The following is a 27,979-nucleotide window of genomic DNA, read 5'->3' as shown; positions in this document are numbered from 1 at the left end:
CGCAGGCAACCCGACCGCAGCGAGCCAGCTGCTGATCTCCAGGTGTACTCCTCCAGCTCTTCATGGCCAGGAAAGGGCTGAGATGTGCTCATCTCCACAGGCATCCCCCTGCCCCAGTTTCACATGCAAGGAAGGGCAGCCCTGTCCCATCTGCTGGTTGCATCAGCAATGCCTCCTTCCATCCCAGCAAGCCTGTGGCAGCAGGGTAAGACCTCGGAGACCATTTGGGGCTGGCTTCTCGCAGGTGCCAGGGGCTGATTCGGGCTGCACACAAGTGGAGCTGTAACCATGTCAAAGCCAGCACAGAACCACCTCTTGCACGGCTCCCAACTCCCAGATACATTCAGAAGCAAAGGCCTTGAAGCTCATAGTGCTGCAGTCAGCTGTTTGAGTCAAAGGGCTTATTTCACTTCCAAGCTCATGCTCATTTTGGAGTTCACAGAGAGCAAGGCACAGACTGTCCGAATGGGCAGGGGTTAGAGGGGACCTCTGGGGATCACCCAGCCCAAGCCCCCTGCTACAGCAGGGTCACCCAGATTCAGTCACGTGGGAACATGCCCAGGTGGGTTTGGAATGCCTCCAGAGATGGAGACTTCACAACCTCTCTGGGCAGCCTGGCTCTTCTAATTAAGAGCTATTTAAATCATTTATTAAAGAACAAAAGCCCAGGGGGACTCCCAGGGGGAGCCCCAGTCACAGCTACTGCTTGCAGATAGCCTGCACTTGGTATGGAAACTGCTCCTCAAACCTCTCAGCTGTTGGCAGCAGGATTTCTGTGTCTCAGGCACTTCCATGCCCATGTTCTACCCTTCTAAAACTGGCATCAACAAGCCCAGTAAAAGTAGACAAGAGACAGAGAGTGTAGGGCAGACTCTGGTGGGTTCCCTTAGTGAACACTACCCAGATCTGCTAGGACCACACCAGGAACAAAGGAGGAGGAGGAGGCCACAAAGATGATCCAAGGGCTGGAGCACCTCTGCTATGAGGACAGGCTGAGGGAGCTGGGGGTGTTCAGCCTGCAGAAGAGAAGATTCCAGGGGGACCCTACAGTTGCCTTCCAGTACCTGAAGAGATCCTACAGGAAGGCTGCAGAGGAAGTTCTTACAGGAGTGTCCACTGATAGGATAAGGGGAAATGGATTTAAACTGAAAGAGAATAGGGTTAGACTGGAATGGATTGTCCAAAGAGGCTGTGGATGCCTCCTCCCTGGAGGTGTTCAAAGCCAAGTTGGATGAGGCCTTGAGAAACCTGGGCTAGTTGAGAGGTGTCCCTGCTCCTGGCAGGGATGATCTCTGAGGGCTCCTCCAGTCCAAGCCATCCTATGATTCTATGATCCTGCTGGGATGTTTCCTGTTTGAGGGGAGGGGGCATAGGAAGGTAAGGAAAGCATCAGGTGTCATCCATCACGTGTTAGGGATGAGGGAGAGGCACAGTCAGAGCATGGGCAGGGAGCTCTCCTCGTGCCCACTGCACTCAGATGTGTGTGCACCCAGCTGCACCATTGGCTTCGCACCAGCACCCAGCCATGCCGCCCACACAGGCGAGGACTGCGCTCTCCATCTGTCTGCTGCCATCCAGCTCCCAATCTGTTTTCACAGCTCATCTTTGTATTACTCACATTTGGAGCTTTCATCATGTCCTCTTCTGACTTCACATAGCCTGGCAGTCAACAAGATCAGGCCCAGAGAACGTGGGGCAATGTGATGACTGTTTTTAAGCTCTTTCAGCTCACCCAGCCCAACCATTCTCTAGCTCCATCAAGGCTGGGGCTGAGCCATGGCCCTCAGCACCACAGCTCTGCCTCTTCCAAACACCTCCAGGGATGGCCATTCAACCACCTCCCTGGGCAGCCTCTGCCAGCCTTTGAGAACCCTCTCAGTTAACAAGTTCTCCAACATAAACCTCCCCTGGGGCAACTTGAAGCCATTTCCTTTCCTCCTGTCACTTGTCACTAGGGAAAAGAGACCAATCTCTACCTGGCTGCAACATCCTCTCAGGGAGCTGTAGAGAGCAATGAGGTCTCCCCTTCACCCTCCTCTTCTCCACACTAAGCAACACCAGCTGCCTCAGCTGCTCCTCCCAGCCCTGTTCTCCACATAGTTCTTCAGCTTCCTTGTCCTTCTCTGGATCCTGCTCCAGCCCTTCAATGTCCTCCTGGGAGTGAGGGCCCCAAAACTGAACCCAGCACTCAAGCTGTGGCCTCCCCAGTGCTGAGTCCCAGGGAACAATCCCTGCCCTGCTCCTGCTTGTTGGATCTCATCCCATTGGCCTCAGCCCATGGATGCAGGTCCCTCTGCACAGCCTTCCTACCCTCCAGGAGATCCACACTCCCTCACAGCTCAGTGCCACCTGCAAACTGACTGAGGGTGCCTCAATCCCTTCAAGACCTCTTGGCATTTTAAGAGCCCATCCACAACTTTCTGCTCACCTTCCCTGCTCTGCTGCTTGCAGGGGGAAGGGCTCATTTCCCTCTGCTGTTTGAATGCCAGTCCCAACAGCGCTGCTGTTGGCTTCTACATAAAACATAGACCGAGGTGTCACCTCTGCAAGAGGTCCTTCAACCCCATGACCAAGGTAACAGGCAAACTCTTCCCATTTGCTGCTTCTGTGTGATCTGGATCCACAGCTGCCAAGCAGACACCTCCTGTGACAGCAGCAGGGCCACCTGCAGCCCCCTTTGGCATCCCTTGGAATAGGATAAGCCAGGTTGGAAGAGACCTTTGAGATCGAGTCCAACCTATCACCCAACACCATCTACTCAACTAAACCATGGCACCAAGCACCCCATCCAGTCTCTTCCTAAGCACCTCCAGTGATGGTGACTCCACCACCTCCCTGGGCAGCACATTCCAATGGCCAATCTCTCTTTCTATGAAGAACTTCTTCCTAACCTCCAGCCTAAACCTCCCCTGGTGCAGCCTGAGACTGTGTCCCCTTGTTCTGGTGTTGGGTGACAGGGAGAAGAGACCAACCCCCACCTGGCTACAACCTCCCTTCAGGTAGTTGTAGACAGCAGTAAGGTCTCCCCTGAGCCTCCTCTTCTCCAGGCTAATCACCCCCAGCTCCCTCAGCCTCTCCTCACAGGGCTGTGCTCCAAACCCCTCCCCAGCTTTGTTGCCCTTCTCTGGACAACATTCCAACAACTCAACATCTTTCCTAAAGTGAGGGGCCCAGAACTGGACACAGGACTCAAGGTGTGGCCTAACCAGGGCTGTGCACAGGGGGAGAACGACCTCCCTGCTCCTGCTGGCCACACTGTTCCTGGCTCCAGGCCAGGATGCCATCGGCCCTCTTGGCCAATGGAAGCAAAGCAAGAGACGATCCCAGCAGTTCTGTGTTTGAAAAGTGTTTTACTCACAGCGTTGGAATAAATTAATTGGCAAATAAAAATGAAAAACTACAGTGTAATAAAGAGTTTGGATAAAATGATTAGAACAACTAGGCTAACAGGGATTGCCTGCTGCAGAAGTTTCCTTACTTAATGCACTTGACCTGGTAAAGGCCCAAACGGGTTGGGGTTCTGCGGCAAGGGAGTCAAGAGCAGCTCCTTGCGCACGACAGCTGCCTCAGCTCAGCGTGCAGGCTTCCTGCCACATGCATTTCCTGAGAGCCAAACAACAGGGAGAGCTGCTGCTGCTGCTTACAAATGGGAGACAACTGGCAGCCCCAGTGAACTCGGGAGGCCTGAGCACACAGGGGCCTCTTTCTCCAAACCCAGAAGCTTTCGGAACAGCTTCCAAAGGCAGCACTGCAGCTATGCTCCGAAAGCACAGGAATCTGCCGGGGCGGGGGTGGGAGGAAACAAAAAAGGAAAAGAAAGGGATGAAGCTGGTCAAAAAAAAAAGCTCAACTCAGTGCTCAGAAGGTCAGGCTGTGGACCCGCCCTGAGGCGGCCAAGCCGGACGCAGCGCACCGGCGGACACGGAGGCCGACCCGCAGAGCGCTCCCTGCTCCTGGCGCGGGCGCCTGGCGCCGCCGTCTCTCCTCGCCCCCTGCCCCAGCTGGCAGGGCACGGGACCAGCCTCACCTCCCAGCTGCTGGTCACGCTGGGAAACCCCTCAAGAACGTCACTAATGCTACATAAAGAGACGTGTTAGCACGAAGGAAGGGAAAACCCTCAATCTAGACTAAGTTGCATATTCCAGGAGTCTGGAAAACCCTCTCCTAACCAGATCTGAAGCACTACCAAAAAGACCCTCGGAAGAAGTCCTCCTTAGCTACCTCTCAACATGATTAAAAGCAGTCCTCTACGCCACCAGCACCTGCATCAGCTTGCTTTCAAATGCATTTTAGCTATTCTAAGAACTCAGTACTTTAGACTACAAAGGTGGTTTTTTCCTACTGTTTCCATCCCATGTTCTCCTCCACCCAGAGCTATTCTACACATCCAGCTGCTGGATACACTACATCACGACCATGCTGCCCTCTAAACAACTCTACACCGTGTCAATAACAAAGATAAATAGAAAAGAGTTCATGTACAGGCTGTATTTTACAAGGTTTTTTTCATCCCAGCTGCAAACTTCATCTGCTTTGAACTATTTACCCTCCATGTACAAAAGGAATGAAGCGCCTTTCAAACCCCCTGGGCGTGTGGGGCATCCACAGGCAAGGCATCCAAGCTTCCCCCCTACAACATTGCCTTCAGCCAAGTCAGGAGGAGTTAAGTATAAAAAACAACAACCCCCCCCCCAAGAGCTGTTTCTCAAGTGAGAAGAACCAAACCTCCCCCTCCCCACCACAAGATTCTTCATTGTAAGGAAACCAGCAAAGCCCAGAGGAGGAAAAAGGAGCGGTGGGAGAGCCGGAGCCTTGGCGGATGTGTTTATTGAGGCCGCGGCTAGTCCAGCGGTCCCTGGAAGATGAGCCTGATGTAGCCCTGCTCACCAGCCAGCTGATGGGCGCAGAAGGGGCAGGCGGCGTGGAACGTGTGCGTGCCGTGGGGCAGGGGGATTTGGGACCAGTAAGCAGTCGTCTTTTCCGAGCAGACGTGTCCGCAGGGGCTGAAGGCGTGGGTGGGAGGTCCCGCGTCCACGTAGAAGCCGGCCTCGCAGCCCAGCCACAGCGGCACGTAGGGGCCGACCGAGCGGCACATGGGGCACTCGCGGTCCTTGCCGTCCCTCTCCTCTTTGTTTCCCCAGTTGTGGTAGCCGTGGACGTGGCCGCAGTTCAGGTACACCCAGGGCTGCTTTTCATCCACCACGTCTTTCCTCTTCATGCTGGGGAAGGCCAAGGTGTTGAAGCCCACGGGGCACTGGGGCCTGGCCGCGTTGATCTCCTGCCGCAGCGCCTCCAGGTGCTTGACGGTGGGCGTGCGCGCAAGCCCCTCGGCCGTGCGCCACAGCAGCGTGGCCCCGCACAGGTCGATCAGGGAGCCGTCCTGCAGCTGGTTGGATTCATTCTCCACCTGGGGACGGGCAGAAGGGGAGAGAGGGGTCACCTAAGCTTCCCAGGAGAGTAGCAGGGTGCACACTCATCCTGGAGAACCAAACTTCTGAGGAGCAACTGAAGGAGCTGGGGCTGCTTAGTTTGAAACAGAGGGGAGGCCTCATGGCTCTCGACAGCTACCTGGAAGGACATTGTGGAGAGGTTGGTGCTGGTCACTTCTCACAGGTAATTAGTGCTAGAACAAGCCTCAAGCTGCAGCAGGGCAGGTTTAGACTGGACATTAGGAAGAATTTTGTCACAGCAAGAGGGGTCAGGCACTGGCACAGGCTGCCCAAAGAGGTGGTGGAGTCACCAAGCCTGGAGGTGTCTAAAGGTTGTTTACATGTGGTGCTTGGGCATACCTGGTAGAGTAGGGTCAGTGGTTGGACCTGATGATCCCAAGGGCCTTTTCCAACCTGAATGTTTCTGTGATTCTGTAATCTGCCTGGAAGATCCAGCCAGATCCAAGACCCAGGAGTTTCAAGCAGCTCCTGATAGACTGTCCTACATGGAGAGTCCAGAAGTGTGAAAAGGTCCTCTCCAACCTCAACAACAAACAATCATATAATCACAGTAGTGGGAAAAGCCCTTTAAGCTCATCCAGACAAACCAGTCTCTAACTCTGCCAAGGCTGAGGGTCAACCATGGCCCTCAGCACCACAGCTCTGCCTCTTCCAAACACTTCCAGGGATGGGCATTCAACCACCTCCCTGGGCAGCCTGTGCCAGCCTTTGAGAACCCTTTCAGTCAACAAATTTCTTCTCATCTCCAACCTAAACCTCCCCTGGGGCAACTTGAGGCCATTTCCTCTCCTCCAATCATTTCTTTCTAGAGAGCAGAGACCAACCCCCACCTGGCTCCAGCCTCCTCTCAGGGAGCTGCAGAGAGCAATGAGGTCTCACTTCATCCTCCTCTTCTCCACATTAAACCACCCCCAGCTCCCTCAGCCGCTCCTCCCCAGCCCTGTTCTCCAGACCCTTCCCCAGCTTCCTTGCCCTTCTCTGGACCTGCTCCAGCCTCTCAATGTCCTTCTTGCAGTGAGGGCCCCAAAACTGAACCCAGCACTCAAGCTGTGGCCTCCCCAGTGCTGAGTGCAGGGAACAGCCCCTGTCCTGCTCCTGCTGCCCACACTATTGCTGATCCAGGCCAGGATGCTGGTGGCCCTCTGGTACATGCTCAGCTGCTCCTCAGAGGCCCTGTTCTCCAAACTCCTCTCAGCTCCATCCCTACAGGACTCCCAACTAAGTTGTGTGAAATGCATCAAGGATGAACACAGACTTCCATCCTGTTTTAAACTGGTTTTGTCAACTCTACCTCCTGACACCATTGCTTTCCTCTCCTCTATCAGAAGTCATCATTCCTAGCTCAATGACTCACTGCAGTGCTCTCACAGCATTTCCTTCCACTAAGGGATTCCATGTCACAGCAAAACAAATCAGCACTACTGCTTTGGAAACAAGAGGCACACTCAGCATGCCAAGGTGGCAATGGACACATGGGTGTCCAGGCATGCACCAGTGAAACCATCACTGTTCTCAGTCATTCTATTCAAGAGGAAAAGGGGAGAAACCTGAAAAGCATCAACTCAAGGGGAAGAATCGGGGGAAAAAGGTTTCTGGAACGGGTGCATGACCACAGCAGCTGGCAGAAGAGCAGAGGGGACTGGCCACTCATTGCAGGGGAGCAGGCTGGAGCTGCAGTGAGGTTGTCATCTGCAGAGGAACCCTTGTCAGTTAATTGAGGCTGAGCATGACACCTCCCTGTGTGAAGGCTGACACCAGCAGTCAGTGAAACTAACGACAGAGGTGACATCTGGACAGAGCAGAGCAGGCTCCTCCCTTTTATGGCTGGAAGATCCCCTTTCAACAGGCTGCAGCAAAGAGGGGTCACTTACTCTTACCATTTTTCCCCTCTGCTGAGCTGATCTGGTTTCACGGAGGCTGAAGACATTCCCACACACAGAGATCTCTCTCCACACCCCTGGCTTGGAGTCCTCTGTAAATCCATTCCGAGGATGCATGACAAGAACTCCATTGGTGGTCAGCCCATCCATTTGCCCATCAGATGTCTTCCATTTGGCAGCCTTCTCCTAGAAGGAACCACATCAACAAAACCTTTCAGGTGGCTGCACGGCAGAGCTGGCTGTGAGTGTAAAAAACAGCCTGGGCTGAAAGCAGGGCAAGACTGAGAGCCCTGGGGCTGTTTAGTCTGGAGAGGAGAAGGCTGAGAGGGATCTGATCAATGTCTATCAATAGCTGAGGGCTGGGGGTCAGGAAGGAAGGGACAGGGACAGCCTCTGCTCACTGTGCCCTGTGATAGGACAAGGGGCAATGGATGGAAACTGCAGCACAGGAGGTTCCACCTCAACATGAGGAAGAACTTCTTTACTGTAAGGGTCCCAGAGCCCTGGAGCAGGCTGCCCAGAGAGGTTGTGGAATCTCCTTCTCTGGAGCCTTTCCAGCCCTGTCTGGCTGTGTTCCTGTGTGACCTGTGCCAGATTCTACGCTCCTGCTCTGGCAGCGGGGATGGACTGGAGGATCTCCAGAGGCCCCTTCCAACCCCTAACACATCCTGTGAGCCTGCAGTGGCCGGGCTGCCTTACCCCCAGGAAGATGTTTTTGGAGGAGTCGAAGCCGGCGGCGTATATCCTGGCGGTGAAGGGGGGGCTGCGCTCGCAGATGATCCTGCAGGCGAACCGGGAGATGGTGCTCTGCACCGACTGCGTGTCGGCGTTGCTCTGGCTGCCCGGCACCGTGTCCGTCACCACGAAGTCGATGGGGCTCTCCGTCGAGCGACCGATCTGCAACGGGGGCAGAGGGACGCTGACCACCCGGCAGGCAGCGTGCCTCCAGCTCAGAACAACCAACAGCAACCGCAAAACAAACCCCATGTGGTGGCTCAGGCTGGGTGCTCCCGACCGATGCCACCCCACAAGCCACACCTGCGGTGTCCCAAAGGGTCCAGCCCAGGGGGTGGCCATGGGAAGCTAGGTATTTCACAGTATCACTAAGGTGGGAAGAGACCTCAAAGATCATCGAGTCCAACCTGTCACCACAGACCCCATGACTAGACCATGGCACCAAGTGCCACATCCAGTCCCCTCTTGAACCCCTCCAGGCATGGTGACTCCACCTCCCTGGGCAGCACATTCCAATGGCTAACAACTCTCTTGGTGAGGAACTTTCTCCTCACTTCCAGCCTAAAACTTCCCCTGGCACAGCTTGAAACTGTGTCCTCTTGTTCTGGTGCTGCTTGCCTGGGAGAAGAGACCAACCCCTTCCTGGCTATAACCTCCCTTCAGGTAGTTGTAGAGAGCAATGAGGTCACCCCTGAGCCTCCTCTTCTCCAGGCTAAACAACCCCAGATCCCTCAGCCTCTCCTCACAGGGCTGTGCTCAAGGCCTCTCCCCAGCCTTGTTGCCCTTCTCTGGACACCTTCAAGTGTCTCAATGTCCTTCTTAAACTGAGGGGCCCAGAACTAGACACAGGACTCAAGGTGTGGCCTAACCAATGCAGAGTACAGGGGCACATTGACTTCCCTGCTCCTGCTGGCCACACTATTCCTAATGCAGGCCAGGATGCCATTGGCCTTCTTGGCCACCTGGGCACACTGCTGGCTCATGTTCAGTCAGTGTCAATCAGCACCCCCAGGTCCCTCTCTGTCTGGCAGCTCTCCAGCCACTCTGACCCCAGCCTGTAGCTCTGCATGGGGTTGTTGTGGCCAAAGTGCAGCACCTGGCTCTTGGACTTGTTGAATGCCATCCCGTTGGACTCCGCCCATCTGTCCAGTCGGTCGAGGTCCCTCTGCAGAGCCCTTCTGCCCTCTAACTGACCAACATCTGCTCCTAACTTGGGGTCATAATGCCAATAATGCCAACCATCCCATAATGCCCTGCTCTGTTTTTAAACCATCAGTGGGGTCCTGTGCTCTCTCTTTCTTCCCTCACCGCTACCTGGTAATGGGGTGAGCCATCTCATGGCCTCTCGGGCCTGGCTAGGCCCAAGGCAGAGGTGGTGAGGGGAAGAAAGAGCCCGGGGGGTTTTGGGTGTAGCCTCAGGTGGGGATGGGATACTTTTGGGTATGCTTTGGGATCTCTTTTACCCCCATGCTTGTGGTTCTCTGTAAAAATTCTCACTGCTTTTCCATTTCAGCTTTCCATCACTTTTGCAACCCCTTTTGTCTGAGCCTTTTCTTTTGCCCGTGGTGGGAGGATCAGCCTTTCAACCTACCACACCCCAAAAGACAACAAACCAAGCAAGGTCAGCGTGGATGGGGCCTTGAATAACCTGCTCTAGTTGAGAGGTGTCCTTGCACATGGCAGGAAGGCTGGAGTAGATGATCTCTAAGGTCTCTTCAAGCCTAAGCTGTTCTGTGGTTCTATGGCATTCCAGTTGGAAGCATTCCCCTCCACCAGCCTAAAGTTAGGTTTCTAAAAGCCTAATCTGAGCTCATCAGTGATTCCACCTCCATGCCAGCAGTTATTCTAAGGGCCACATGCACCCAGCTAAAGGAAGGGGAAAGAAAATGATGTAATTAAAAACCAGTTCTCAAGACAATTTCCCAGTGGAGTCCTTCTCAGCAGAAAGGTGACACTGGGAGCATCTGGGCCAGATGCAGCACTGCCCAAGCAGCCAGGGAACAGCGAGGTGGAAAAAAGACACTGAGTCATCTTGCATTGCCCAAAGCACTCTGAACAGGGCCAGACCAGGTGGAGGTGTGGATGTGGGACAATTAGTTTATGAGCTGACTCTGCAGCTCCAGTGAGGCACTGAGAAGCTGCAAAGCCATCAGGAAACAGCACATCCAAGATGCTCGTGGCAGAAAGCACTGTGCACAAAACACACTAATGGCAAGATCTGGCTGCAATCCTCTCTTTCTAGCAGCTGTGTCGTCTTCTCTGCTTGCATGGCTCCCTTTGCACTGGGGAGGCCACACCTTGAGTGCTGGGTTCAGTTTTGGAGCCCTCACTCCAAGGAGGACATTGAGGGGCTGGAGCAGACCCAGAAGTGAGGAGCAGCTGAAAGGCCTGGGGTTGTTTAGTCTGGAGAAAAGGAGGGTGAAGGGAAACCTCATTGCTCTCTACAGCTCCCTGAAAGGAGGCTGGAGCCAGGTGGGGGTTGGCCTCTGCTCCCTAGGAAGAGATGACAGGAGGAGAGGCTTTGATGCCATCAAAAGCCACAGAAAGCCTCATCTTACAGTCACAGGCTCAGCTTATCTGAGTCTCATCAGATGCAGTTACAGCTGACCAGCCAAAGGAGACTGCAATTACCTGAGCAGGTGGCCAGTGACCTCCTCTTAGGAGATGACTGAGCAAGGGCCAACAGCTCCAAGGGCCACACTTCAGTGGCACAAGGTGGCAAACAGAAATCAGCTGTGAGGAGAGGTGTCCCACCCCCACCACTCAGCTCCTCCTGCAGACAAGTTTATTTTGGGATCCACTGCTGCTCTTACAGAAAGTTCAAGAGTCATCATTACTAAACCAGCTTGCTCAGGTGCTTTTCAAAAGCAGATCTCCAGGCTTTGAACTTCATCTCTTTTGGGAACACATCTCAGACCCTTTCTGAGCTGCACACCCCACTGTCACAGCTGCCAACACCCAGTCAGCTCCAACATGAGCACATGAAACCTTCAGCACCCCTGAGAAACAAAATAATCCCTGCAATACATCCAGCACTTCTCAGCCATTGTGATCCACCTGCTGTTCTGGACTCAGCACTGGGGAGGCCACATCTGGAGTGCCTGGCTCAGTTTTGGGGCCCTCACTCCCCCTTTCTACCCTTCACTCACTTCCAAAGCTCTTGGACTCTAACAAAATAGCTGGTTACATTAAGACTGATTAACTGCTGGGTGGGCAGGAGACCCAAAATCCTGAGGTGCTCTTGGTGAAGGCTAGAGTGCTTTCCTGAGACTGAAATTGCTTTGTCAGAATGCATTTTTCCTGTTGCTTCTTAGGCAGGATAAACCCATCAGCAGACAGGGACTGCCCCTGCCAGTGTCAGAGCAGGGTGCATGCCACAGCATGCCCAAGCAGAGCACAGCCACACAAACAATAGTGAGGCAGCAGTGAGCTCCTTACAGCCCTTCTGCTCTGTTGTGGGCACCTGCAGTTGCATAGCAGCTTCCTCCACCACTTACCAACATCTCCCCCACCCCCTTAGATCCTGCAGTGGCATCAGAGCAAAACTCCTTGCTACAAATTAGTGACAACAGCAAAAGTCAATCAACTGACAAAAGACCAGAGCAGGAATCAGAATGAGGCACCACAAATCCCCTCCAAAACAAGCACAAGCAATCAGGGAACAGCAGCAAACAATCAGAAGATGTGAAAGCACACCACCACAGCTACAAATGTCTTTGTGGGTCCTTCTCATGCATACAGGAACTGCAACAAAGAGGCTCCCAACTCCCAGCACACCAGAATCAGGCCTCCTCTCTCCATACTCCTCTGTGCTTTAGACTTAGTTCTGGGTTTGCTTGAAGGACTTCGGAGTGATTTTCATATTAGCTCTGTCAAAAGCTGTCCTGTATTGCCACATTGTATTATTTCTTCCACCCCATCTCCATCTAGATCCTAAATTCCTCCCTCAATGCTAGAAGCAAGGTTCCAAGTGCTTCCAGAGAGCCATGCCCTTCCTCCTTTCATTTTGCAAGGAGGGACTAGGAGACAGGCTCCATGGCAGGCAAGGCACAACTGATCCTGTGCCTTAGCCACAGAACAGACCCAAACCCACCTTTCACCTCTGCCTGTGCTAGGAGAGGCACAGATACACATGGCCCTGGGAGGAAGCACAATGAAATCTCTCTGAAAAGGGCAAACTTTTGGGTCTGAGGGAAAAGGCCTGTTGGGAGGATGCTCTAGCAGGAACTCCTGAAGGCAAGAACACACTCAGCTATACATTCACAGATCATACTCACTTCACCTACCTGGAACATATCTGTGCTGCTGTCATGGGTATATTCAACTACTACTGTCTGGGCCCGAGACAAAGTATAAGAGATGCTGTGTTGGTCCTTATTGCTGATTGCCTAGGGAGGGAAAAACAACAGCCAGCTGTTACTGATCCAGCAAACAGGCTCCTGAGCACAGCACCCAATCTAGAGAACCAGGCTCTTCTCTGCCCAGTTAATGGCTGGTAGTGACACACTTGTAGTGAACAAAAACCAGTCCTGGCTGTTGAAGAAAAGCTGCAGTATTGATTCAGCAACAGCCCAAACTGGTCTCCTCACTGCACAAGAGAGCTGTTCCTCAGGCATGCTGTTAGTCATGCTCTGTCTTAAAGCAACACTGGCCTCACAGAACCACCCCCTGTGAGTGCAGAGGCTAGAACTGAGCCCAACAACTTCATGGCCCTCTCAGCCTGAGCTTGTCCTACAGCAAACTGAGCACAAAACCTGCAGGACTTCATTCTGAAGCCAGGATCCAAGCTCAGACCAAAGTCAGTTCTGATTAGTAGACAAAAAAACCCCTAACAAACAATGAAGATAAAGAGACTGAAATGAGGAACTCACCCAGGTGTGAGGGGCTCTAGCAAAACAACCCAGGCTTTGCTTTCTCAATCTAGATTTTTGTTCTGCAGGTACCCACTAGGAACTGAACAAATGGTTTTCTACAAGTGCTTCTTAACACCACTTGCCATAAGACCAAAAAGCAGTAGCACAGGGAGGGGATTCTGCCCTCCTGTGACCCCACCTACAGCACTGTGTCCTTTTCTGGGCTGCCCAGCCTAAGAGGGACAGGGAGCTGCTGGAGAGGGTCCAGAGGAGGATATGAAGCTGACCAGAGGGCTGGAGAGCCTCCCCTACAGGGACAGGCTTGGACAGTCAGGTCTCTTCAGCCAGGAGAAGACAAGGCTCCAGGGAGGCCTTAGAGCAGCCTTCCAGTACCTGAAAGGGCTCCAGGAGAGCTGGGGAGGGACTTTTGACAAGGGCTGGGAGGGACTGGATGAGGGACAATGGCTTTGAGCTGGGAGAGGAGATTGAGACTGGGGATGAGGAAGAAATTCTTGGCAGTGAGCGTGGGGAGACACTGGCACAGGTTGCCCAGGAAGGTTGTGGGTGCCTCCTCCCTGGAGGTGTTCAAAGCCAGGCTGCATGAGGCCTTGAGCAACCTGGGCTGGTGGGAGGTGTCCCTGCCCATGGCAGGGGGTAGATGACCTTTAAGGTCCCTTCCAACCTGAGCCATTCTGTGATTCTATGAATTATCAAAACTAAGGGTTTGCTGCACAGCTCTCCTATTGCAAGAACTGGTTAGCAAAATTATTAGCAAACTCCTTTTGATGTCAGGATACCTTAATGCCATTCCCTGGTTTTAGGGCCTCAGAAATGGTTCGGCTCAATGACCTCGAAAGGTCTTTTCCAACTGAAATGATTCTGTGAGTCTATGATCAATATTCCTGAGTGCCAAGGCACTCCAGTATTTAAGGGCCTGATGTGGACACTGGAGATCTGCAGACAACTCCTTGCATTCTCAGATTCTATTGATTTCAGCAGAGATGTCCCACTTGGTAGTGAACTTAATTGTGCCTGCAACTTGACCTGCTACCAGGCAAGAGGATGCCACAGCAGTGCCTTATCTGTAAGATGAAACAGCTTAAAGATCTAAGCCCAGCCTTCACTGCTTCTTGATGGGAACTCTGAAACTGATTACAAGCCCTGCAAAACTCATCTGCCCTCATCCCTGGGGAACTCCCCCCCACTGGATGGAGCAGCAAGTGGAGGCAGGGCTTTGGCAGAGGATCATTTGAAGGCCAGCTTCACATGAAGCACAGTTAGCCCTGGAGCAGGAGTGAGTGCAAAAACAGGAAGCCTAGAGCAGATGTCTGCAGTGAGTTTGGAAGGCAAACAATACAGAAAGTGTTTCCCAGCCTGTGCCCTCAGCAGGCAGCTCTCGAATCCACAGTCTTCTTTCTGGACATGGCAAACACTAGGCACAAGATTTGGTTTTGCTGACTGCTCTCTTGCTGACACTGACAGGTATCAAGCCCCTTGGATGGACACACACCACTCTTCAGGGCCAGAACTTGAGGCTTTCCCCCTAATTTCATCTCACCAGAATAGCACTGACTCTATGCAGCTTTGTTAGAGGAGACAGGAGACTTCAGCTTACCTTTGCTGCTTGAGGGGTACAGGCAATATGCACAGTGCTGGGTTTCACCCCATTTGCCTTGGGCCTTTTAAACAAAGCAAATCTACTTTTTCTTCTTCCTCTGTCTCCATTTGGGAGAGACCCATTGTACCTATCAAAGAGCACAGAAAGAGCACCAGGTCCATCTTTCTGAAGGAGTTCATTTCTCATGAGATGCAGACCCCCCCAACAACTGTCACTTTAAGCACCAAAGCTTCTTAGTTAGCAGCCCAGCATTAAGGGTTATAGATTTCAGACTGATCCCATCTAAAGCTGAGAATTGAAGCACACCCACAGAAGGGCAGCAGGCACAGATGAAGCTTGCAGGGCAAGGAATGCTCCCCAGGTTCATCCCAGAGGTAGCTGGCCATGAGCCTTCTTCCCTTTATGCCATTCCCTGAATTTAAGGCCTCAGAAATGGTTCAGCTCAATGACCTTAAAAGGTCTTTTCCAACCAAAATGATTGTGTGAGTCTATATCAATATTCTTAAGTGTCAAGGCACCCAGGGAGAACTCAAGGCTTGGGTCCCAAACATGACAGCAAGTTTAGAGGCCTGGCCAGAGCTTTACCTTTAAATCCTATGTTCACACTACAAACACAAGGCTCTAAACGCTCAGCAGCCCTGGTGGAGAGCTGGTGTTCTAGAGGACTCAGGCTGAAGTAAAGGCCTGTAAGAAAGTGTCCTCCAAGACTTCTGCTTAGTCCATCAGAAAGCCCTCAACCTCTCACTTTGACCACATCAGCACAAACAGGCCAGCAGGCAGAGAGGCTTTAGTGAAACCTTCCTGTTTGCACTTGGATAGCGGAGTCAGCTATGATGTTCTTCGAAAGCTTTATCTTACTTGAGGTCCTAGGGAACCTCTCCTTCCTCATGACACTGCTTATCTGTTTGGGCCCAACCTGGAACCAGCTGGGAATGCCATGTCCCAAAGCAGGACATCCCCTACAGCAGCCAGCTGCCACTGCAAAAGGCAGCACTCCCTGCTGAAGGAGCAGCTCTGCTAGCAGGACAGGCTGAGGGAGCTGGGAGTGTTCAGCCTGGAGATGAGAAGACCCTGAGCAGACCATAATAGTGACCTGCCAGTGCCTCAAGGGGGCTACAAGAAGGCTGCAGAGGGACTGTTTGCAAAGGCCTGAAAGGACAGGACCAGGGGCAATGGCTTCAAACTAAAGCAGAGCAAATTGAGACTGGATGTGAGGAACAAGTTCTGCACCAGGAGGCTGCTGGAACACTGCAGCAGGTTGCCCAGGGAGGTGGTTGAGGCTCCATCCCTGGAGATGTTCAAGGTGAGGCTCAACAGGGCTCTGAGGGATCTGATCTACTGGAGGATGTCCCTGCTGAGTGCAGAGGGGGTTTGGACTAGCTGACCTTTAGAGCTCCAGACCATTCTGTAACTCTGTGTGACTCTGTCTGAGGGAGCAGAGCAAAGCTGAGCAGCTGGTGATTCAGCTGCAGGCTCATGAGATGAGCTGCAGAAGAGGGAGCTGAAGTGGTAGCTTGTGGGACCACCTCACAGAAACCCACATTCCACCTGCTTCAAGTGGAACCCTGAGAGTGTTTCTTCCTTCTCCCTTTCACCTGAGATAAGAAAAACTCACCCTAGCACGATCAATTCACCATATTTGACTGGTGCTTTTGATGGATGATTTTCTTGATCAGGAGAAAACATGAGCTTAGCTAAGGGCTTCTCCAGCTTCAGGTCTCTGATCAAGAGCTGTGGCACACTTTGTTCATTATTTCCTGTAAAGAGAAAGAAAGACAAAGAGGATAACATTAAATGTCAGAGAAAAGGCTCAAACTGATCAGTTCCACACAGCTCCAAGCTACCTGACCACAGCAGGTACCACCCTTTGTGCTCCCCACAGCTTGGGTTTGCCTGATGCCATTTCAAATCCACACATGCAGACCCACATCAGTGAAGGCTGAACAGTGTGGAAGTTCTACTAAGACCACCAAAACCCCACACCAGTGCCTTCAGGAGATTCCAGTATGGCCTTGCTGCATTTCAGCCAGTGCTACAGAAGCACAAACAGGATCCAGCTTCACTTGGTATGTTTGGTTCAGCTCTCAATAGTAGAGCCAGACAGGGATTAAACTTCAAGAAGAAAAGCCAAGCAGGCACCAAAGCAGGTAGAAAGGTTGAAGCTTTCCAAGAAAGGTCTGGGTTTGCAGGGGGAAGGAGGCTGGGGGACAATTTGACATGGAGCCTACTATCCAGGTTTTGAGTGGGCAGTGTGACCTCTCCTGTTTCACCAGAGACAAGGGAATACAAAGAGCTGTTTGAAGCAGCATTCCTGAGGGAATTCTCAGTGGGAACTGTCTCTTGAGACATGTTTTTTGGTCACACTTCTGCCCTGAGGAAGAGTTCACACTGCTTCTCATTAGTAACATTTCCAGACACCTCTGTGCTACCCAAGCCACCTGTGACCTTCCTACAGAAGAATCACAGAGTGTTAGGGGGTGGAAGGGACCTCCAGAGATCACCTAGCCCAACCCCCCTGCCAGAGTAGGGTCACACAGGAACACATCCAGGTGGGTTTGGAAGGTCTTCAGAGAAGGACATTCCACAACCTCCCTGGGCAGCCTGCCCCAGGGCTCCAACACCCACCAGAGCATTCAATCAGGAGAAAGGGGATGCCAGCCTGTTTGAGGCCTTACCAGAAACAAAACCATCCCCTCAATGTCCAAAACTGAACCCAGACCTCAAGGTGTGGCCTCCCCAGTCCTGAGTGCAGGAGGACAATCACTGCCCTGCTGTCCACACCATTCCTGATCCAGGCCAGGCTGCCAGTGGCCTCCTTAGCCACCCTGGCTCATCTCCAGCCAGTTGTTGACCAGCACCCCCAGGTCTTTTTCTGCTGGGCAGTTTCCAGCCACTGGCATGTTGCCTTCTAACAACAGGTCTCCATGTTCTGACCTCCTCCTCCCCCAATGATTAACCTATTCACCACCTGAATATTGACCTCCATGGCAGCCTTCTCACTGCAATTTAGTCTTCTCCACACCACTAATTTCATCTTGGTTGGTGCATTTCTCAACCTTTCCTTGCTAGTTGGTTGTCCTGTGAAGTGACATTTAACAACAACTGCTATGAAGCCAGCACCACTCATTAGGAGATGGCCATGACATGGCAGGGTAAAGAAAGCTCTGAGTCATATTCCCCCAACTCTCTGGGCTTTGAGAAAGACCTACAGCACTAAAAACAACTTGTAACTTCTGCCATTAGTAAAAGAGAAGGTTTGGTAGATCTCCTCTGGGGTTGTTTAGTCTGGAGAAAAGGAAGGTGAAGGGAGACCTCATTGCTCTCTACAACTCCCTGAAAGGAGGCTGGAGCCAGGTGGGGGTTGGTCTCTGCTCCCTAGGAAGAGATGACAGGAGGAGAGGCTTTGATGCCATCAAAAGCCACAGAAAGCTTCATCTTACAGTCACAGGCTCAGCTTATCTGAGTCTCATCAGATGCAGTTACAGCTGACCAGCCAAAGGAGACTGCAATTACCTGAGCAGGTGGCCAGTGACCTCCTCTTAGGAGAGGACTGAGCAAGGGCCAACAGCTCCAAGGGCCACACTTCAGTGGCACAAGAAGGTAACCAGAAATCAGCTGTGAGGAGAGGTGTCCCACCCCCACCACTCAGCTCCTCCTGCAGACAAGTTTATTTTGGGATCCACTGCTGCTCTTACAGAAAGTTCAAGAGTCATCATTACTAAACCAGCTTGCTCAGGTGCTTTTCAAAAGCAGATCTCCAGGCTTTGAACTTCATCTCTTTTGGGAACACATCTCAGACCCTTTCTGAGCTGCACACCCCACTGTCACAGCTGCCAACACCCAGTCAGCTCCAACGTGAACACATAAACCATTCAGCACCCCTGAGGAACAAAATAATCCCTGCAATACATCCAGCACTTCTCAGCCATTGTCATCCACCTGCTGTTCTGGACTCAGCACTGGGGAGGCCACATCTGGAGTGCCTGGTTCAGTTTTGGGGCCCTCACTGCAAGAAGGACACTGAGGGGCTGGAGCAGATCCAGAGGTGGGCAAGGAAGCTGGAGAAGGGTCTGAAGAACAGGGCTGGGGAGGAGCAGCTGAGGGACCCAGGATTGCTTAGCCTGGAGAAGAGGAGGCTGGGTGGAGAGCTCATTGCTCTCTACAGCTCCCTGAAAGGAGGCTGGAGCCAGGTGGGGGTTGGTCTCTGCTCCCCAGTAAGAAGTGCAGGAGGAGAGGAAATGGCCTCAAGTTGCCCCAGGGGAGGTTTAGGTTGGAGATGAGAAGAAACTTGACTGAAATGGTTCTCAAAGGCTGGCACAGGCTGCCCAGGGAGGTGGTTGAATGCCCATCCCTGGAGGTGTTCCATAAACGTGTGGCCATGGCACTGTGGGAGATGATTTAATGTGGTGCTGGGTTGAAGGCTGGACTGGATAATCTGAGAGGGCTTTTCCAACTGAAACAATTCTCTGATTCCATAAAGGGAAGATTCACTTAATTCCCACAACCAACCAGGATTCATTACACCCTCTCTGGGATGTCCAAGCAGAACCTGCTGTCTGCAAATAAAACTCAAGCATTGTCCCACTGGAGATGGGCTGTTAGCCAATACACTCCTGAAACAGAACAGGCCTGGGGATCATTTACAGCTGCAGAAAGCACTTCAGTTCCAAGAGGAAATGCTCTTGAGCTGAGAGGGAGGATTCACCAGTTTTTACAAGGGGCCTTCCCCTGTGATATAATCTGCCCAGCTTTAATTCCTAGAATACTACAGGAGACTACAAGAGTTGTAGGAACAGTTAACTGAACAGGTTTAAAAGACAACTTGTCCCTGAAGGGCCATTCTGGAACTGGAGAGCAGTGCAGGGGAGAGGGCCCTGGGGGTCTTGGCAGACAGAAGGATGCCCACAAGCCAGCAAGGTGCCATTGTGGTCAAGAAGGCCAAAGGCATCCTGGGGTGGATTAGGACTACAATGAGTAGCACAAGACAGGTTGTCCTCCCCCTCTACTCTGCCCTGCTGAGGCCACATCTGGAATATTTGTATCCAGTTCTGGGCCCTTCAGTTCAAGAAGGACCTCAGGGAACCACTGCAGAGAGTCCACCACAGGGCCACAGAGCTGCTGCAGGCAGTAGAACATCTCCCTGTGAGGCCAGGCTGAGGGAGCTCTGGGGCTTGGAGCAGAGGAGCCTGAGGGCTGCCCTCATTGCTGGTGATCAAGATGTGCAGGGCAGTGTGGGGAGGATGGAGCCAGGCTCTGCTCAGGGATGTCCAAGGACAGCACAGGGGATACTGGGAGCAAGCTGGAGCAGAGGAGGTGCCACGGGAACAGAAGGGAAAACTTTGTCAGTGTGAGGGTGCTGGAGGCCTGGAGCAGGCTGCCCAGAGAGGTTGTGGAGTCTCCTTCTCTGGAGACATTCAAAACCTGCCTGGACATGTTCCTGTGTGACCTGCCCTGGGTGACCCTGCTCTGGCAGGGAGGTTGGAGTGGGTGATCTTTTGAGGTCCCTTCCAACCCCTAACATTCTGTGACTGTGACCCAAGGAACTGATGGCTCGGACAGAATGTGCAGAACATGCAGGTTTTGCTGCTTTCTGCAGCAGTGCACCCAGACAGAGGTGGAATCAGCTCTGGACACCAGCCTCTGAGCACCAGCCTGTCCTCAGCTTCTCCCAGGGCCATTGACACTGGTGAGGAGTAAGATGCAAATCACAAGATCCCACCTCATCCGACACTCCTCCAGGAATCATGCAGCTGGCAGCAGCAGCTTTCACAACAAGGTCTCTGCTTCTGCCAGAGAGCTAAGCCTCAAAGCCCCCAAGCTGTACACAGCCCTGTCTGACAGCTCTGCAAAGACCTCAGGAGTGGAGTAACTTGCACACCAGACGCCCGCCTGAAAAGCGCAGCCTGGCTGGGCAGGAGGTGAACACAACTGCCTGCCACAAGCACAGAACCACAGCAGGGCCAGTCAGCATCTTTCAGTCTCCAAAGTAGGAAAAGGGAACAGGAGGAACTCATGAACAAGCAAAACAGAATCACAGAAGACATTTGGTTGGAAGAGAGAGCCATGAGATCTCCCCTTGACCTCCTCAGCCCCTCCTCATAGCCCAGGGGCTCCAGGCCCTTCTCCAGCCTGGCTGCCCTGCTCTGGACAGGCTCCAGCCCCTCAATGTCCTTCCTGCAGTGAGGGCCCAGAGCTGAACACAACACTCAAGGTGTGTCCTGTGCTTTACACTACCACACCAGTGCTGAGCACAGGGGGATGGTCACCTCCTGTCCCTGCTGCCCACCCTGCTTCTGATCCAAGCCAGGATGCCATTGGCTTTCTTGGCCCCCTGGGCACTGCTGGCTCATATTTAATAGACTTCCAACCAGAACCCCCAAGATCCCTGTGTTTAGTCTTCATACTCTTTCCTTCTGAGCTGGGAGAAAGCTCAGTGAAGGTGACTTGCACACTAATCCTGCCACATGCAGCTGTTTAGAGGGCCTGGAAAGAGGTGACACCTGGACTGCAAATGGACCCAAATCCTGTGTTAGGAATGGAATGCCCTTCCTTACCAGCTGCCTTCTTCACTATTCACTGAGCACAGAAGTCTAAGGTTTCTACAGCAGAAAGCAAGCCTCAGCTTTCTGATGACACACAAGCAGAAGTTGCATTGCAGGAGCCTCTCCTGTCACAACCACTCACCCCTGCATCGAGAGGCAGCCTGCTCCCGGGAAGCCCTCCCAAGCGCTGCTTCGGAGGAGGTGAAGAGTTCAAGCGGCTGCCTGCCTCCTCTGAGCCTGCCTTTTGCAGTGGGGTCACAGAATGAACTCTGGCTGCTTTGCAGCTCTCAGCTTCAGCTTACTGGCCAGCTCCAGTCATTCAGCTGCATTTTCTGGCGGTGGACTTATGCACAACCAGTCTTTGGTGGCTCCTACAGAAACTCGCAGAATGCCCTGGGTTGAAAGGGACCTCCAAAGCTCATCCACTCCAACCCCCTGCACTCAGCAGGGACATCCTCCACTAGATCAGGTTGCCCAGAGCTCTGTCCAGCCTCACATTGACTATCTCCAGGGATGAGGCCCAAATCACCTCCCTGGGGAACCTCCTCCAGTGCTCCACTCCCCTCCTGGTACAGAACTTGTTCCTCACACCTAATCTAAGTCTCCTCCTCTCCAGCTTGAAGCCACTGCCCTTGGTTCTGTCCCTGCAGGCCTTTGCAGACAGTCCCTCTGCAGCTTTCTTGTAGCCTCTTCAGGTACTGGCAGGCTGCTCTAAGGTCTCCCTGGAGCCTTCTCATCTCCAGGTTGAACAACCCCAGCTCCCTCAGCCTGTCCTCACAGCAGAGGTGCTCCAACCCCTGATCACTTTCCTGGCCCTTCTCTGGACCCTCTCCATCAGGTCCATGTCCTCCCTGTGTCGAGGGCTCCAGAGCTGGACACAGCACTGCAGGTGAGGTCTCCCCAGAGCAGAAAGGCAGAATCCCCTTTCTCCATTTCTGGCCACGCTGCTTTGGATTCAGTCCAGGCTGCCATTGGCCTTCTGGGCTGCAAGCTCACACTGTTCATGTCCAGCAACTCTTCAGATCTTGCTTTTGCTAAGGCACAGCAACCTACTATGCAAAAGGTCTCTGAGTGGCAGACCAAACACAGCTTTTGGAACCGCAGGAAGGGCATCAGCATCTCAATGGTTAAAATGGGGCAGGGGAGGACATAAATTCAATGAGCCCAAGCAGAGATTCATTAAACACTCGGCTGTGAGCTAAAAATACTGGAATAAAAGTCTCTTTGTAATAAACTCCCATCATCTTCTGGAGACAGAGCCAGCATTATAGGCTGCTAGCAACTGCAGCTACTGCCAGGCTGGCCCTTTTCTGAAGTACTGCATGAGCACCACCCCCCCCTTGCACAGCATGAAAAGGAGTCCTCTGTCCAGGAGTATATCAAATAGAAAGATGCTGATTCAGATGCAAAAATGGGATTTCCCCCTCCTGCTCTTACAGAATTATCTTCTTTGTGTCCTCTACCTGCATGTTGCAAGGGCTGGATTTTTGCACGGGACTCCTCCACTGAAGTTTGTAGTTTCCTGTGATTTGCTACCTGTAGTTTTCCATTTAGTGCCTTGACAACTCTCATACCCAGCTCCTCCCTTATCCCCCCCACCCTGATTTAACACAGGAAAAAAAAAATATATATATATAATCCAGCCATTCTGAAGGAATGAGAGGCAACAAACAAGCTGCAGCACAGAAAATCCTGACTAGCTGCTTCAGGGGAGAGAAAACCCAGCCCAGAGAGGCTGCCACGTTCAAATCTCAGCTGCACACGGCCCTGCACAGCCACTCTGAGCAGCAGGGCCTGAATCAGACAACCTCCACAGCTCAATTATTCCCCAGAAATAAAGAGTCACTTTAGGAAGCCCAACACAGTATTAACAAGCAGCTGAAAAATGCAACTTAGTTGTGCTTGTCAGGAGTTCAAGGCCATTGAGAGCAACTCCATCAGCAACAAAACTTTATCACCATCCTCCTAAGATCTCCACATCGCTGTCTAGAGCTTCATTTGGATGTTGAACCCCAGGGCTGCTCTTCAAACAGCTCCCACTGAGCAGGGCAGTTACCTGACAGCACACAAGTAGAATAGAATAGAATAGAATAGAATAGAATAGAATAGAATAGAATAGAATAGAATAGAATAGAATAGAATAGAATAGAATAGAATAGAATAGAATAGAATAGAATAGAATAGAATAGAATAGAATCCAGAGACCTTTGAGATCGTTGTGTCCAACCCATCATCCAACACTATCTAATCAACTGCACCATGGCTCAGATTGGATGAGAGGAAGAAATTCTACACTACAAGGGCGGCAAGACTCTGGAATGGATTGTCCAGAGAGGCTGTGGATGCCTCCTCCCTGGAGGTGTTCAAGACCTGGGGTAGTAGAGTGACAGGAAGGTTGGCTGAGATGATCTCTGAGGTCTCTTCCAGCCTAAGCTGTTCCATGATCCCATGAACAGGCAAGGCTTTCCTGCACAGGACAACTCCATGCTGCTTACAGACACTTTCAAGAGGGCATTACATGATACACACAGGCAAACCTCCCACTCTGCACAGCAAGGCTACAACTCTTTCCAGTGTAAAGAACAGCAGCTCTTAGTGAGGTTGGCATGCGCTGTCCTGCATCAAATCCTGTTTCAGCCTCAGCTGTCTGAGCAGTTCTCAGCCATTCCAGGGCAGTGAGAAAGGGCCCTGTGAGGACAAGCACCCTAGTTCAATGAGTAAGACAAGTGTCTCAGAACAAGAATTCTATTCTAGGCATCTCTATGACAATCTGTACTTCATGACAGTGCTCAAAAATAGCATGATTCCTGTTCAGAAGATGAACTAAACCTGCCCTGAGCACAGGAGCCTGGTTTCAATCAGATGTCTGCCAACTCCAAGCCTAACAATTCTATGATTCTCTGAACTCCATACCTGGTATTCTGAGCCACAGCTGATGGGATGAGAACATGGCCAGGCATAAGACACATGGGAGACTTATTTCTCCCTAGGAACAAGTGAGAGGAGAAGAGGAAATGGCCTGAAGTTGCACCAGAGCAGGTCTAGGTTGGCCATTAGAAGAAATGTCTTCCCTGAAAGGGATCTCAAAGGCTGGCACAGGCAGCCCAGGGAGGTGGTTGAATGTTCACCCCTAGAGGTGTTTGAAAGAGGCAGAGATGTAGTGCTGAGGGCCATGGTTTAGCCCCAGCCATAGAATAGAATAGACCAGGTTGGCAGAGACCTTCAAGATCGTGTCCAACCTATCATCCAACACCACCTAATCAACTAAACCATGCAACCAAGCACCCCATCAAGTCTCCTCCTGAACACCTCCAGTGATGGTGACTCCACCACCTCCCCAGGCAGCACATTCCAAAGGCCACTCTCTCTTTGTAGAACTTCTCCTAACCTCCAGCCTAAACCTCCCCTGGCACAGCCTGAGACTGTGTCCTCTTGTTCTGGTACTGGCTGCCTGGGTTAAGAGACCAACCTCTGCCTGTTTACAACCTCCCTTCAGGTAGTTGTAGAGAGCAAGAAGGTCACCCCTGAGCCTCCTCTTCTCCAGGCTAAGCAAGCCCAGCTCCCTCAGCCTTTCCTCACAGGGCTGTGTTCCAAGCCCCTCCCCAGCTTTGCTGTCCTTCTCTGGACACACTCCAGCAAGTCAACCTCCTTCCTAAACTGAGGGGCCCAGAACTGGACACAGGACTCAAGGTGTGGCCTAACCAGTGCAGTGTACAGGGGCAGAATGACCTCCCTGCTCCTGCTGGCCACACTCTTCCTGATCCAGGCCAGGATGCCATTGGCCCTCTTGGCTGCCTGGGCACACTGCAGGCTCATGTTCAGCCTACCATCGACCAGCACCCCCAGGTCCCTCTCTGCCTGGCTGCTCTCCAGCCACTCTGACCCCAGCCTGTAGCACTACATGGGGTTGTTGTGGCCAATGTGCAGAACCCAGCACTTGGATGTGTTCAGTCTTCTGCCCTTGGACTCTGCCCATCTGTCCAGCCTGGCAGGCTCCCTCTGCAGAGCCTCTCTACCCTCCAGCAGGTCAACTCCTGCCCCCAGCTTGGTGTCATCCGCAAATTTACTGACGATGGACTTAATGCCCTCATGCAGATCATCAATAAAGATGCTAAAGAGCACAGGGCCCAGCACTGTGGGCACACCACTAGTGACTGGCCACCAGCTGGATGCGGCACCATTCACCACCCTGGCAGAGTTAGAGCGCGGCTGGGTGATCCGGAAGGCCCTTTCACAACCCAAGCGATTCTGCGTGACCTCCAACGATCTGTTGGAGCAACCTGACAAAAAAAATCAGCTCTGAGCAATCTTTTCCTGAAAACAAAAACCATCCAGGACTTAGATGGGGTGGGTTCTTTTTTTTTTGTCAGCTAGGAAAAGTAACAGCTGCTCCTCCCCTGAGGAAACCACGATAGCCTCCCACAGAGCGTACATGATGCAACCCAGCCTGCGTGTGGGAGGCCGCAAACATTTGTCTTTGAGCACAAGGGCTCTATTTTAAAGCTGCCACTGCAATATTAGCTGTGGCCTTCATTAGCTGAGAGAGCTTTGCACCCGCTCCGCTGACACGCAGCCTGCACCCCCTTACCGCCCGTGCCCTCCACGGCAGCCGCTGGCTCCGGCGCGGGCAGCCGCGCGCAAGGCCACGGTGACCCCAAGCCGGGGGGGTAGAGGGTAGGTAGAGGCTTTGCAGCAGGGTCTGGACAGGTCAGACCCATGGGCCAAGGCTCATTGGGTGGAGTTCAACAAGGCCAAGGGCCAGGTCCTGCACCTGGGTCACAACAACCCCATGGGGAGCTACAGGCTTGGGGAGGTGTGGTTGGAAAGCTGCAGCTTAGAGAGGGGTCTGGAGGTGTTGGTTGGAAGTCACTGAGCATGAGCCAGCAGTGCCCAGGGGGCCAAGAAAGCCAATGGCATCCTGGCTTGGGTCAGGGACAGGAGGTGACCATCCCCCTGTGCTCAGCACTGGGGAGGCCACACCTGGAGTGCTGTGTTCAGCTCTGGGCCCTCACTGCAGGAAGGACACTGAGGGGCTGGAGCCTGTCCAGAGCAGGGCAGCCAGGCTGGAGAAGGGCCTGGAGCCCCTGGGCTATTGGAGGGGCTGAGGGAGCTGGGGGTGTTCAAGCTGGAGAAAACTCTGTGGGGGACCTTAAAGCTGCCTTCCAATATCTGAAGGGATCCTGCAGGAAGGCTGCAGAGGGACTTTTCATAAGGGCATCCAGAGACAGGACAAGAGGGGAATGGTTTGAAGCTGAGGCAAAGCAGGGTTAGACTGGAGCTGAGGCAGAAGTTCTTCAGTATGAGGGTGGTGAGACTCTGGAACAGGTTGTCCAAGGAGGCTGTGGATGCCTCCTCCCTGGAGGTGATAAAGGCCAGGCTGGATGAGGCCTTGAGCAGCCAAGTCTAGCTGAGAGGTGTCCCTGCCCATGACAGGGGGTTGGCGTAGGTATCTCTGAGGTGCCTTCCAACCTAAGCCATTCTTTTGATTCTATTAACCACAGCACCATAGGACAGGGGCATGCTGGTAGAGCATCCCTAGGTGTTCAGTAGCCATAGCACTGCCTATTTGTATCTCCAGGGACTGCCTTGCAGAAGTGCAAGCAGGAAAACAAACAACTTTGTGCAGTACTGGTCCAATGTGACAAAGCACAGCCCAGTGCAGAGAGCAATGCAGTCAGCATCCTCTTTACTGCTTTCAGCCAAATTACATGGCATGACCTTAAAAATAAGCAGTCCAGCTTCCACTGGTGGCAGAAGAAGATCCCCAGACAGATCAAGAACTGAACCCACAGCAGAGGCATTCCTCTTCTAACACGGCTGTCACACAGACAGCTGGAGCCTTTCCTGCCTTGCTGCCTGAGCTAATGCACCTCAACACAGGTACACAGCCAGGGACCCTGTGCTTGCACAACACCACAGCAACTTCTTCCACAGATCTGAACTTCACCAGGTCACTTTTGACAAGCCTCTGACTTTCTCCTGAGGTGCTTTCTGTACCAAGGCACCAGCCACAGAGAGGTTTGTGTTGGACTAAAGCCCTTTCACATTACACACCACATCTTGCAGAGCCAGCAGTTAGAGTCACATCGAAAGCCCTCACCTGGTTTAGACAACACAGATCTGAAAAGGCCTGATGAGAAATCCTCTTTGGTGTGATTTTTTTTTAGCTACTGATGGCAGTTTCAATGCACCTTGCCCTGCACCCTCAACATGCACAGTGCCTGACACTTCTCATGAAGCAACAGCAGCATTTGCCAGGTTGTGCACTTCCCAAAGCCTTCCTGGTTCAGGTGAAAGGCAGCCCACAGACACCCTGCCTGTTCTTACCTCTCCATCTGCCCACATCACCCAACCATCTTTCAACTTCCCACTGACAGAAAATACTGCAACCAAGGAGGATTCACAAGAGACACTGAAACCACACAGTACTAGGAAGGAAGAGAGAGAGATGGTATGCAGAGCACTTACCAGGATCCTTCTGTCCTTTCGATGTCTCCACAGTGGAGAAGAAACAAGAAAAACCCACTCCCTGGATCTCCTTTAAAACCAGCTGAAGCCCACCAAGTCCTTTAAAGCCCCAGCAACTGCCAGCCTGAGTGCCTCTGCTCTGTGCTATGACTGAAGCGGTGGGCAGTGCCTGCTGACTCAAGAGGGGCTGGCTCTGCCTTGCGTAAAGGAGGTAAACACCACCGCTCCACCGACCATTGGCTGCACACAGAGCCTGCATCCCGCCTGCTGCTCCACGAATCCATCCATCTCTGGCCCCAAAAAGGCAAAAAGGAAGCACAGGGTGTGTTGAGAACAACCCTGCAGCCCAATTCCCTGGCAGCTCTCTGAGGCTGGTGGAGGAATGCTGAGCTATTTCCTTCTCCACTGCTCTTACATAAGTGTTCCCGTGCAT

The 27,979-nt window shown here is 52.6% G+C and overlaps 1 protein-coding gene across 1 annotated transcript; it reads right to left on the bottom strand.

Annotated features, from left to right (window-relative positions):
- Positions 1-3,311: 3,311 nt before the first annotated feature.
- Positions 3,312-27,979, bottom strand: PELI1 (pellino E3 ubiquitin protein ligase 1). The gene is given in 9 exon segments (XM_068152999.1): positions 3,312-5,407; positions 7,328-7,516; positions 8,030-8,227; positions 12,352-12,453; positions 14,534-14,663; positions 16,152-16,293; positions 27,547-27,686; positions 27,688-27,913; positions 27,916-27,979. Coding segments are annotated over 9 exon segments (1,758 nt in total). The 3' UTR covers positions 3,312-4,840.

The sequence above is a fragment of the Melanerpes formicivorus genome, unplaced genomic scaffold, assembly GCF_026170545.1.
Source record: "Melanerpes formicivorus ecotype bairdi unplaced genomic scaffold, bMelFor1.0.p_v2 SCAF_25, whole genome shotgun sequence".
NCBI classification, from domain to species: domain Eukaryota; kingdom Metazoa; phylum Chordata; class Aves; order Piciformes; family Picidae; genus Melanerpes; species Melanerpes formicivorus.
The sequence above is the reverse complement of the archived record's forward strand: the minus strand, read 5'-3'. Positions and strand labels throughout refer to the sequence as shown.